Consider the following 14,177-nt stretch of genomic DNA (forward strand, 5'->3'; position numbering starts at 1 on the left):
TTTGCACATTAGTAAACTATTACCTACAATAACCTACAGTAGCACAAACTACAGTAGATATTGATTACATGTATTGGGGATTTTATCCTAGCAAACATAATAAAAGCAAACAGTGATTGCATTCCATTGGATTTTTCTCTAATTGGCCAACTTGTCAGACTGTACAGTAAGGAAAGACCCTCCAATTACAGAAGCGTATGTCCTTTCCTCCACCCCTCCCTCGTATCCCCCCTTCCCTTCGTGAAGTCCTCCCTCCCCCTCTCCTTCTCTCCTGCTCTCCTCTCACAGCAGAGCACGCGTATGATTTGACAGTCGCATCTCTCCTTGTGTCCGCGAGCGCGCGCGTGTGTGTGTGTGTGTATGTTTACGATCGTCGTGCTCCACGTGCGGCGTGTGGATGCGCTCCTAGCGCGCTGTCGGTAACAGAAACCATGACCGGCGCGCCGCGCGACCCCTTCTACTCCTCTCCGTTCGGTCCGTTTTACCGGAGACACGCGCCCTACCCGGTGCAGCCGGAGTACCGGATGCACGAGCTCAACAAACGGCTCCAGTCCCGGCCTGAGGTGAGTGATCACCAAACATAAAACATTAGATCAGGACTTTGCATTTAGCAATTTTATGTACGTTCTTCATAAAGTATAAATCGTACAACCTCTAAACACTAATTTTAGATAAGATAATAGATTATAGATCAGTAGATTCATCGCGTAATCTAAGGACAACTTTTCTGTCCACTAAGGATTTTAAAGGCGAAAAAACATTTCCCTTCAAAATGACTTTTGTGATAAAATGATGAAAAAGTGTTCAAATCGGAATTTCTAATTTGCAGTTTTCCCAAAAGGACTTAAAATCTGTTCCAAAATACTGCTGTCGTTTCCATAACGTTTTAGAGAACAATTTTCAAAATATATGTTAATAATTGAATATGATAGAAATAATAAGTGAACAGTGAAGCATCTCTGCCAGGATAGCAGAAGATCAGAATTTGAATCAATTTTAATGTTTTTTTTTTGTTTGTTTGTTTTTTTGTCACAGTTATTTATATGAATAGATAAATTAATTGACTACTACTATCTCTAAAAACTGAAATATCACATACCAAAAGTGCACTTAAAGGTTGCCAAAGCCACGATCAGATCTTTATTATCCGACATGTTCCACACAGGCACGTCTTAAAATAGATGACACATAATTTCAATAAGTTTAATTTTTTTAATATTTCAAGATCTCATAATTGAATAAATTTCCTAAAAATCAATTTATTTATTTTGCGGCCCTCTGTTATGTTACAAACTTATTCAAGGACTTAATACCAAATGCACTATGGATTATGTGTTTTTTTTTGTTTTTTTTCAGGAACACAAACAGCAAGGTGATGCTCTGTGATGTTTATGTAGCAGTGTGATTTATTATAGAACTCGCAATAAGACAGAGAACGGACAAAGAGTACAATGTGACCAGTATTGCTGTACCATCATGTATGACACACTATTTAAAAAATAACATAATTCTTCTCCTCACTAGGTCCCAATTTAAACTGCAGTGCAAACTGTGCTGCTTCTCCTGATGCCGTCGGTGTATGTACAAAAATAATCCATAATAAATTGTACTTTTAGAATATTGCCTCTACTCAGAAAAAGGAATGCGAATAAATGGGGGAAAATGAAATGTATCAGCAGAGGTAAAATGCTGTTCAACACACCTGGACATAATAATTTGACGGTTAGCGCTAAGAGAGACTGAACTATTGGAATAATGACCTATAGAATCACCCATTTCTCACAGTCTAATAATTCTCTTTCACACGTTTTTAACACACAAAGACTGAAGTGCAAGAGCTGTCACAATACAGTTTATTGTGGCTTTATGGGCTGGTATAATCATGTCCAATATAATCAATTGAATCTCAATAGCGGGCCAGCGGTAGTTGGCTGGATTTGTGGTGTAAATTGCTGCCCTTAATGGGGCGAGTCAACTTGAGTGTGTGTTTATAATAAACAGTAAGCTTTGAAATGATAATCACTGTGCCAGGCCTAATTATGGTCATTTTGGGTCATTCAGGGGCCAAGTACTTCTGTGCCTCTCCTCTGTCTCACTCAGTGTTAAATGTGTGTTAATGTGTGATCCCACAGGACTGTGATATTCTGTGGTGGGATGCATTCTGCACGGAGTTCTTTGAAGAAGATGCCACGCTGACTCTCTCGTTTTGCCTGGAGGAGGGACCCAAGACATACAGTAAGTGTGTGCGGAGCCATAACCGCCTCAATATTCATATCATAAATGGTAAATTTCAATGGTAGAGTCTTATATTTATTTAAATATTTAACATTTGGTTGGGTCGGTGATGCTTGTTTTTTTGTCTCTTTTGTATTTATTAATTTATTAAAAATATATTAAAATGCATTTCATACATTCAATGACTAATGTTTTTTATTTTTTATTTAAAATTAATTTTGATGCACGAATTTTAAAAAAATGACATACAACTGTCCTGATATCGTAATAAAGAAAAAAAATAATAATTTTGTTCTTTAGCATATTCTTGTATTATTATTTCTTGGGAAAATATTTGAACAAAACTGCTGACCTGCTAATTAATATTTGTGGTGCAAACAACAAAATAATAAGACCTCTGCAGACCCTCATGATTTTGTATCAAGGTCAGTAAGTCAACTACTTTTTATGACATGCAAGATTGCAAAATGTAAAAAAAAAAAAAACATTATGCTATTTATACAAAAATACCTTTACCTTGTGAAATATATTTAAAAATGTATAAAAAATAATGATTAAAATGTGTACATGTGTTATTACATTTTAGTTGACATTTTTAAATGTTTTAATTTTAAATTAATTACTTTTTTTTTTTTTTCTTGAAAACTGTAAAAAGACAAAACCACTATAAATAGTAAGAACTTGGCTCATATTTTGGTTACACTTTATTTGAAGGACTCCTTGTTAGTAATTTTAACTAATTACATCTACTTATTGCAGTGTAGGTTTATATTTAGGTTTAAGTTTGGTTTAGGGTTAGTTGCATGTAATTATGCATAATTTATAGTTAATATAGTAAACTACATGTAACATGTGTAACAAGGACGCTATGTTACCCATACGTTTTAAACTAGCTTTTTAAGGACATAGTCATGTCCTTGAGTTTTTGTCTGTAAATTTTGTAAACATCAAAATATTATGAAGTCATGGTGTACATACTAATTTTTAATAATCAAATAAATGAGAATAAGATCTGTGAGCATATTTTTGTTTGAGCGTATTACTCATAAAACTGTTTTTTATATATATATATATTAAAATAATCTACAGGCTACACTTTCTTTTTATCTCTAGCTCACTCTTATCTGCCTGTCTCTCGTTCTCTTGCCAGGGTAGAGTTTGAATTTAGATTAATTTCAGCTTGTTCAGATTTAGACAAGGACACAGTTGTGCTGGATTTCACTTATTCTCATTCATTCCTTATTCACTGTGTATGTGGTGAGATTTGATTGACAGGTCTGGGGTGTATAATAAATACGGGCCTGCAGACTTCACACACTTCTACTGCAGTGATTGACAGCTTCAGAGCACTAACTGTTCTGTGCGCTCGCACAGCCTGCTGGACTTAATGCCTGCGGCATTCAGTAGCCTGTTTGTTTCTAACTCTTAGGGGACCACACACAGAGACACACACACATTTATGGTTTCCAGTTCAGGTGTTCGACCAGTGTGCCGCCTAACTTCGTGTCTCTTTCATCATATGGGCATAAATAAATAAATGCTTGGGCACGGAGTCCATACCATTCGTTTCCTTCCGTTCTGTAATAGCGAATGCAACTGAAATTTTCCTCTGCACATATGTTTCTCTCACTCTCATTCCTTCTTCCCCAGCCATCGGGCGCACCCTGATCCCTCGTTACTTCAGTTCTCTGTTCGAAGGAGGAGTCTATGAGTTGTTTTTTGAGCTGAAACAAACAAAGGAGTCATTCAACAACTCAACTATTACTGTTGACTCTCATCACTGTACAATGACAACACAACATGGCAAACCTACATTCACTAAGGTACTGCACGCACAAGTCTGGCTCAGTGAGTCTTTGCTTCCTCATTTTCAGCACTAATGTATTCCTCATTGTGAATTCTGGGCTGGAACTGCACAAAACAAAAAAGGAAAATATAACCCCCACTCTTTCCCTCTCTCCCTCCCGCTCCTGCTCTTTCTCGGCTTCTTCCTCACTCTCTCTCACCCTCCCTCCCTCGTTCTGCCTCTCTCAAAAAAGCTTCTCTTTTTTCCCCTATCCTATAGGTTTATGTTTTAAAATGATATGATCTTAATAGAAAAGTCTGCTAGTTACACTATTTTGAGACCTCTTATATATTACAATAATGTTCATTAAATGCTCTTGCCTCTATAATTTGTATCAGCTGACATAAATACTTTGTTCCCAAAAGCTGTCATGTTAATAAGACCAGTGCAACGTGTGATTTCCTGAGTGTCCTATGCAATATTCATATGGTACGCCACTATAGGACGCAGAATCTCTCAGTTTTCAATTAGAGAGAGAGAGTTTTGTCCAACTTTGCTTTTTAGTAAATGAACATTTGTGAATTAAATATTGATTTGGAAGACTGTATGTTGTAGCTAAGTTATACAGATACAGTTCCCAAGTGTGTGTGTGTGTGTGTGTGTGTGTGTGTGTGTGTGTGTGTGTACTGGAGGCATTGATCAGAGCGTGTCTGCTGGGATTACATCCCTCCCGTTGCTATGCCAACCTCGCAGCTACCCTCCGTTCCCCCGGCAACAGAATGTTGGGGTTCAGAGTTCCACACAGAATTCTGCTTGTGCTGAAAATACTGCTTTAATGAGAGAACCGTGTAATTTGATTTGCTTTAAATTAATGAAAAACAAAAAGTCATTAGATGTAATTCTCTCGCATGTTTTTCTCCGGTCAAGTCAGTGTTATGATTTTGGAATTCACGTTAATTGTAACAAAGACTGGAAGATTATGTCTATGTTCTTTGTGTGGTCTTATTGCATCCTGAAAGTAAAAAACAAAAAAAAGTTATTTGAATGTTAAGCAAAGCGAATGGTGTAAGGGGACAGTCGCACAACACAGACCTGATTCTCTTCCTGCTTTTTTTCACAGGTCTGTACAGAAGGTCGTCTGATTCTTGTGTTCACCTTTGATGACCTCATGAGAATCAAAACATGGCACTTCACTATCACACACTACAGTGAGCTCATTCCCCGCAGTGTCTTGGCTGTTAATGTGAGTTCAGTGAATCAATTAATCGTCCTAAATATTTCTCATGCAAGATGACTTGGATGACCATCTACATTGGCCAAAATTTGCAGCTTTTAACAGAGCACACTATTCTACTTTATCCTATAATGCGATGTGCCAGACTTGACCTTTGATTTCCATTGCTGCAAATGAAGCAGAAGTCATAGCAACAACAATTTTAACAGCTTGATTATTAAAATGAAATAAAATTCCATTTAAAATTTAAATGGACTGCCAAGAGTCCAAAAACACATTTTTACACCAGACTTGTTTTCGAGATGATAAAATGACACCACTCTGATTGTTTATAAAAATGAAACATGCACATGCACTACTAATATTTAAAATATTGATCGTTTCATAATGCATTCTGTCACATACACTACTGTTTAAAAGTTTGGGGTCTTCTTTTGGAAGAAGTCTCTTATGCTCACCAAGGCTACATTTATTTGATCACAGATACATTGAAAACAGTAAAAATATTATTACAATTTGTAAAAATTGTTTTCTATTATAATACATTTAAAAATGCAATTTATACCTGTGATGGCAAAGCTGATTTTGTTCCATGCTTGTGATTTTTGATTTGATTAGACATCCAAACTTAAGGAAATATTTACTAAACTAGATTAAAAATGTCAATTTAATTATTATTTTTGTTTTCGGCGATAACTGGCCTCCTCTCAGTGATGTAAATGTGAGGTCATTTGGCAGCAAGCAACAATTTGAAATGTTTATTGTTGCATGCTGCACACTGTTTCACATCCTATTTTTAAAAACAATATGCAGTATACAGTTTTCACGGTAGTAACTCAAATTGCAACTCAAATAGTCAAGTCACCTTTATTATACAGATTGTTTAAAAGCAGCTTTACAGTTGATGCAAACAGATTTCAATTCTGCTGTAAAGAAAATAGTAAACAGTCATTATTCAGATGAAATCAGTTCAGTGATTCATTTCAGTTCAATATCTATGTAAAGTACATCAATTATGACATTAGCTATAATTAGCTAATTAGCTGAATATGAAAATTCAGCTATAAAGCAGCTCTGCAGAAAACTGCGATGTCTTCATCCAGCTAAGTTGAGTTCTTATCCTATAGTGTCAGTGCATTCAGATCAGTAATACTGCTGAATATTAAGTGGAGAAGTAGTGGAGAAGCAGTAGCTCAAACAGTAGAGCATTATGCTAGCAACTACAATGTCATGGGTTTGATTCCCAGCCTCTCAGGGTATATGTTAATTATTCATTTTACATCTTGAGTGCAATGTATGGTGCAAAAAAAGTGTCTTTGCTAAATGTAAAAGTCAAATACTTTTAATTTTTTACTTTTTAATTAGGTGCCCTTCTCTTTGCATTAGTAATTCATGTGGCTCATTATTAACATGAGTAAAACACTGTTCTTACTCTTTCTGACACTGTATGTTAAATATTATTCTCACTAGTCAGTATCTCTTTACATGAGCCAAGGACAGCTTATTTGAGTGCAGTGTTGTTGTGCTAGCTTTTAGCTAAATGTTTAAATGTAAATAACATTTTACATATATAACATTCACAACACTACATCACTTTCAATCAAGAATAATCAAAAACTAATTAGTTGTATTCTAGATAATCCAATTTCCTTTCATGTTATGTTCACCCTGCATTTGTCTGGCATGTTAGCAAATGTTCACATGTAGCAGTTTACGGTGCAACAAAATGTATTTCAGCCCTTTTTTATCAATCAAGGTGAAAGCATCCAAACCTTTTAGCTAAGCTGTCAGGATGTTGCTATGGAAACATATCATGTAATGAATTAGAGCTCTATCTGGATGGAGCACAAAATAAGAGAGAGAATAAATGGACTTGTGTGTCCATGTGTGCGTGTGTGTCTTTATCAGGCACAAGACCCTGGAGCTCTGGAACAACTGTCCAAAAACATCAGTCGAGTGGGACTTACCAACCTCACACTGAACTACCTCAGAGTATGTTACAATCACATATAAACACATTTAAATGCACTCACTCTCTTACGAATGGTCTTTAAATTGCGTTAAACAACTGAGTGAAAAGATTATTTTGTTTGTGTGCAGTTGTGTGTGATTCTAGAGCCGATGCAGGAGCTCATGTCTAGGCATAAGACATATGGACTGAGTCCCAGAGACTGTCTGAAGACCTGCCTCTTTCACCAGTGGCAGAGGATGACAACACCACCAGGTCTCACACACACACACACACACACACACACACACACACACACACACACACACACACACACACACGTTAGGTTTCCATGTTTTATGGGGACTTTCTATAGAAAAAACGATTTTTATACGATACAAACAGTATTTTCTATCCCCTAACCCTAAACTTACCAATCATAGAAAACTTTCTGCCTTTTTACATTTTCCAAAAACATCACTTAGTATAATTTATAAGCTGTTTTCCTCATGGGGACCAAAAAATGTCCCCACAAGGAAGAGGATTTCAGATATTGCCATCTTTGTGTGGGACATTTTGTCCCCATATTGTAGGGTTTACCAGGACCACACACACACACACACACACACACACACACACACACACACACACACACACACACACACACACACACACACACACACACACACACACACACACACACACACAAGCCTCATGGTCTCACCAGTGTTATTTTAGTTACTATTACTACTAATTTACTATTATAATTTTTATTAATATTTTGAATTTGTTTTTATTTTTATATTTTCCATATGTATATCTTAATTTTAGTTAACATTTGAGTAATTTTGTGTAATTTTTCTTAGTTAATTTTTTTTTACATTATTTTAGTACATTAAGTTAAACTAAATGAAAAATGAGAAATGTTCCCTTTTCAGTAACGTTTAAAAAATCGAAAAATCGTTTTTAGGATTTAGTTTGAGTTAACTATATCAACCCTGGCTCCAACATTCTTCATTAGTTCTCGTTTCATGGCTCCTCTTAGCTTTCTTTCTCTTTTAAATATAGTCTGTCATGAAAGATTAATACAGTAACACCAGCATTGTTTAGCTACTCTTTCCCCCCAGCGTTTAATTTCTTTTTGTTGTTCTCCTCTTTAAGAGCTACAGAATGTCATTAAATTTACAGTAGTTTGTTTCATACATTGTAAACATATTTCATATTCCTTATTAACATTTCAAAGTACTGAGCACATGCTGTTAAGGGTTTTGTGATCTGCAGTAATTAATGAAGACTTTGACCTTGCGTTGTTATTTATGTATTATTTTACTGCTCTTTTAAAAAAATAACTACCTCCTGCTGTTCTTTGACAATAATTCCTTCACTTTGCCTGAACAATAATATTAATGTTATTTTCAGGCAACTCTCTCTCTATGTTCCTCAGTTTTTCTTCTTTAATGTTTTGCATCCTCATTATTATTTACTGAATTATATGGTAATGTTTGTTTCTGAATAATGGTATGGTGGTGTCTTTTAACTGTTATTAATTTCTTTCATTTCAGTTGGACCCTCACCAAACTTCAAGACAGAAATATTTCCCACTAATTCCAAAAAATGTATGTATGTCTGTTATCACCTTAAACATTCTAATTAGGGTGTGTTCTAAACTCATAACTCTAAATATTAAATATTATTTTTTGTGTATATATATATATACATATATATAAACTTTTTTTTTTTTACTACTCTTCAAAAATGTCCTATCGATACTGCTAGAATGTTCTGCAATGAAAATGTTGCCAACAGACATTGGGCCCTATTTTAACGATCTGAAACGCAAGTATCAAGCGCGAAATGCAAGTAACTTTGTGTGCGGGTCTTGGACGCTGTTGCTATTATACCGGCGGGATAAATGACTCTAGCGCCCGACGCAAATCTAAAATGGGTTGGTCTGAAGTAGCTTCATTATTCATAGGTGTGGTTTGGGCGTAACGTGAAATAAACCAATCAGAGCGACATCTCACATTCCCTTTAAGAGCAGGCGTGCTTGTTCCATGGTGGATTGCTATTATAACGGCGGATTTGCCAGGCGCACACCGGGAGCGGTTCACAGCCGAGGAGACCGACGTTCTCGTCAGGGCCGTAAAAGACAGAGAAGTGACATTGGGGATGGGAGAAACCCACCCAAATTAGCTTTGGTTAAACAGGCGTATAATAATTTGGGTAAATGTGTAAGCTAGATTTATACCTATTTTTTCACATCTTCATGGACACCACAATGATTTCCCTCGTGTGTTAATATTTTTCCTTGTAATAATGTATGGTTTTATAAAAATGAGAACTGCTGCGTCTGTGTAGATGAGAGAAGCAAAGTGTATGTGCGTTGTGCACACGCTACATTGATTATGGCCAAGCATGCGCCCTTGAATAACATGCGCAACGCGCCACTGCCTTTAGACTAGGTTTTTCCTGGTCTGTGGCGGAACTGTTTTCTAAACCTGCAAAATAGCACCAAGGAACGTTTGCGCCGGAACACGCCTCCTCTTTGCGCTGAACCGCCCCTGGGAGCGCAAGTTAATTTCCTAACTTACCGACGTGCATCTGTGGAGGGAAAAGTCTGCTGTGCGCGGGTGCAAAATAGGAATGATACATGCGTCGGTGTACAAAGTCAATTGCGCTGGGTGCAAGATAGGGCCCATTATGTTATATTTACATACTACAGTATATTGTGATTGGTCTTCGTTCTTACATCTGTTTGTGTACTGAATTGTGATTGATCTTACAGTTCTTGCATAAATTTAACTGTAAAGCCATATTTTCACTGTGCAATGCACGGCACTATGGTTGAATTCCAATAACACACCATACTACTCTTAGTATTATTAAGAGTACTATGCTAGTATGCTATTCCTAATTCAGCCTGTGTGTTGATTACTGTGTGCAGCTGACTGAAAGGTGAGATGTGTACTCAGTGTCTTGAGTTTCATTTATTAAAAACTGAAGCCTAAAATATAAAATGAACACTATTCTTATGTTGCTGTTGCAAGCACTGGCATTTCCGTCAGGGATTGCAAATATAGTTTTTTCTGTTCTCCATAAATCGTAAAGAATATCATTAGAATATCATCTTGACTTTTGCTTATTCCTTCACCACCACTCTTGTTGATTTCATTTGCAGTACTGATTAGTGTTTTAAAGCAGAGATACAGTATGCTGTGTATTCACACGTGACTAACCACTCATTTTTAATCAAGTTCACTCTGTTTTCAGAACTTTTTACAAAATTCATGGAAAGCAATGTTGATTCCATTTGCATTATGCTGCTTTTATGTTGTGATTGACAGCAGAGCCAGCCAAACCAGCAGCAAAGAGAAGGAGGAGGAGGAACTCAGCTGGTAGCGCATCTAATAACAGCACAGGAAACAGCAAGAAGCGCAGCCCAGCCAATAACTTCAGCCTACCCTCACAGGTACATCACACACACACATATGCTAACTCGAAGCCTAGGTTCGGAATGTATATAGCATACTACCATACTACCCTTACAATTGTTGCAGTATATAGTATTTATATTGTGGACAGCATGCTAATTTTCTATAAATATATAAAATGTTCATATATATATAGATGCAATTAATTGTGTGTGTGTATATAAATATATATATATATTAGTGTTGTCAAATCTAACAAAAGTTTGTGTTTATATAATATATATGTGTGTGTATATATAAATATATATATATTATAATTATATATGTGTGTGTGTGCATGTCTGTGTATATATACATATACACACATACTGTATATATGTATGAATATTGTGTATATGTGTATACAGTATATACACACACAGAATATATATATATATACACACACATATTATATAAACAAACTTTTATGTTAGATGCGCAAGTAATCGATTTGACAGCACTAATATATATAGTGCTGTCAAATCGATTAATTGGTACATGGAACATGGTAAATCGACTAAAAATGTATATGTGTTTATGTTAGATGAATACATTGAAATAAACTAATTTTTAAATGCCACAATACTTGGAGCAACTTTAATTGAATTACACATTAAGAGGTTACGTGACAATTGTAGTGTCTGTTTGAAACATTTATGACTCCTCTCACTTCACTTACTATTTTTAAAATTAAGTATATAATGAACAGTATCAGTACGTATTAAGCAAGTATTCTATTCTGAACAGTCAAATGCACACTTGCAGAGAAGCATTGGTCCACACTGAATGGATCATATAGGAGAGATCTACTAAAATGTGTATATATATATATATATATAATATGGATATATTTAAAAATATATGGAGAGTGTCTGGATGTTTGTACGTGTGTGTGTGTGTGTGTGTGTGTGTGTGTGTGTGTGTGTGTGTGTGTGTGTGTGTGTGTGAGTGTGTGTGTGTGTGTGTGTGTGTGTGTGTGTGTGTGTGTATAAAGACATATCATAAGGAATAAGCCGTGTGTGTGTGTGTGTGTGTGTGTGTGTGTGTGTGAGTGTGTGTGTGTGTGTGTATAAAGACATATCATAAAGAATAAGCCGTATAGAGAGGGAAGGACAGAGAGAGCAGCTTAATAATTTAACCCATCTTATTTTTTCCCATATTGTAACATTTCATGCAATGTATTATTTATTCCAACATTTATATTACAAATCAATACCTGAATTATATTGTTTGTATTGTTTATTTATTTATTATTAAGTTTCACAATCAGTTTCCAGTGTGCTTGTAATTTGTAATGTTAGAGTAATTTTTTGAATATATAGTCATTTGTCTATTCTGATTCATTTGTTTGTAATTGAGACTAATTAGCCGGAAATTGATTTGATGATAATTAGTATTGTCCGTCTCTGGTCCCCAGCCTAAACGTGTCGCCGGGGAAACGAGGGGTGGCGGGTGGCTGGAGGCGGAGCTTAGGTAGGTGAGTGACACATGCAGACAGTTATCACGCAGCATGTGCTGTCTTAACGAGCTACTTAGCAATGCAAATTTGCTTAATTAGCACATATGTTGTTATTTAGGTGTTCTCTATCTGAAAAAAAAGTCTAATTAAAGACCAAAGAGCTAGTGTCTGGAGACGAGTTTGTGTGCATATATGTGTGTGTATGTGTATGACTGCGTATTTAACAAAGCGTGTGTACGCCACATTCTTCTATGTATGTATAAAGTACATATATACATTATCATACACATTTCTTTTTTTTTTTTTGTAGTTGTGCACATTTTTACTGTATGCTTGCATTAGCCCTATTGCAAGAATAACAGCCATAAATGATTCTGCTTCTCTCTCTTTCTACACCCCCGCCATTCTCTCTCTCCCCCTCTCTCTCTCGACCCCCTGCGTCTCTGTTTACGTCAACTCTCTCTCTCTCTCTCTCTCTCTCTCTCTCTCTCTCTCTCGCTGCAGGATGTGATGTTGGTAGGGGAGCCCTCTCTAATGGGAGGGGAGTTGGGTGACGTGGACGAGCGTTTGATCACACGCCTAGAGAATGAACAATTCGACCCTGTCAACGGTCTCCATGATGACGGTCTCCATGACTTCGCCAACTCACCGACACTTGGAAACGGCAGCTCCTGGAATGGCCAGCACCCTAGCAACCAGGACAGTAAGCCTGATACCATGGCAACGCAGCAGTTGGAGTAATGTGATCTGACAGTGGGTAGCTATGGCAACGGTGCTGTCAAGGGATGGGGGTATTTTCAACTGTAAAGGAGACATTGCTGGAGAGAAGGTGTGTGTGTGTGTGTGGGTGTGTGTGTGTGTGCGTGTGTGTGTTTGCATGCTTGCGTTTATGTTACAGTATTCCATACTTGAGACATACAGCTTCAACCATTTAGTTTATGTATTCAAAACAAAAACAAAACACTGCAAGCCTTGTAAATATACAGATATTAATTCATTTCATATCAACATTTTTCAACCCTTTTTTTTAAAGCTCAGTGGATGTGTTGGCTTCATTCTGTACCACAATGGTTTGGTTTCTCTACAACTTGATGAAAAAAGTCCCATTGTGAACGCTATAGCATTTTCAGCCTAAACGCAGATATCTTTATTGCTCTAAAGTTTAATGCATATTGTAAAAAACATTCATATTTGTGCTGTAGTTGTGTATTTTATGTATGGTTTTCAATAATTTGCATTAATAAAATGTGTTTGGTTATGATATCAGATTCTGTGTGTTTGGTTATTGATATTAATGTAAAAAAAATTGAGAGATTTTCATTGTAATAATCCAAAAAGTTACAAAGAAATGAATCTTAAATATAGAGAATAGTAATTCTATGATGCTAATACGAAGTAATTTCTAAATCTATTGCCCCCTCTAGTGGTTAAAGAAATGTGGTACATGCACAGGGTTGGTTTACCCAAAAATAATACTCACCCTCATGTCGTTCCAAACCCATAAGATTTTCGTTCATTTGCGGAACACACAAATGGAGATCTTTTTGATTAAATCAGAGCTTTCTGTTCAGCCATTAACAGCTACAAAACGTTTACGCTTCAAACAATTCATAAAGAGATCGTAAAACTAATCCATATGAATTGAGCGGTTTAGTTCACATTTTCTGAAGAGCCTATATGATGAACAGATTGAATTTAAGCTTTTATTCACATATAAACATCGATGTGCTGTCTTGATGAGCTTAGCAATGCAAAATTGCTTTAACATCCCTTTAACATTTGTGATATATTTTATTATATTATATTGACCATATATATTTATATATTGATTCTGCTCTTAGTATTTCGTTCATCTGAGCTCGAGGGAAAAGGAAGAGTGCGCACGAGCTTTTTTGTGTGTTTTTCACATAATCCGAGTCAAATGAAATTGAACCTCTGAACACATACTAATCCAAATTATAAACTGTAGAATTAAGAACTGTTATAACTGATTTAAGAAGAATAAAGTCATTAAAACATGGTTTAGAGGATTTGCTTGTATGTGT

At 36.0% G+C, this 14,177-nt stretch overlaps 1 protein-coding gene across 3 annotated transcripts; it reads left to right on the forward strand.

Annotated features, from left to right (window-relative positions):
* The first annotated feature begins 250 nt into the window (after positions 1–250).
* On the forward strand, positions 251–13,397 carry ldb2b (LIM domain binding 2b). 3 transcript variants are annotated; one of them, XM_079864759.1, is made up of 10 exons: positions 291–563; positions 2,133–2,235; positions 3,886–4,058; positions 5,142–5,264; positions 7,164–7,247; positions 7,356–7,479; positions 8,766–8,819; positions 10,548–10,672; positions 12,091–12,150; positions 12,637–13,397. In XM_079864759.1, exons 1-9 carry the CDS (start codon positions 432–434, stop codon positions 12,148–12,150), a joined length of 978 nt encoding a protein of 325 aa, XP_079720885.1. In that variant the 5' UTR covers positions 291–431; the 3' UTR covers positions 12,637–13,397. The 3 variants fall into 3 exon arrangements, with proteins under 3 accessions (XP_079720886.1, XP_079720885.1, XP_079720884.1); XM_079864758.1 differs by having other exon boundaries at positions 12,091–12,146; XM_079864760.1 differs by lacking the exon at positions 12,091–12,150 and having other exon boundaries at positions 251–563.
* Positions 13,398–14,177: the final 780 nt, after the last annotated feature.

This window comes from Squalius cephalus (assembly GCF_949319135.1).
Source record: "Squalius cephalus genome assembly, chromosome: 2".
In the NCBI taxonomy this organism is placed as follows: domain Eukaryota; kingdom Metazoa; phylum Chordata; class Actinopteri; order Cypriniformes; family Leuciscidae; genus Squalius; species Squalius cephalus.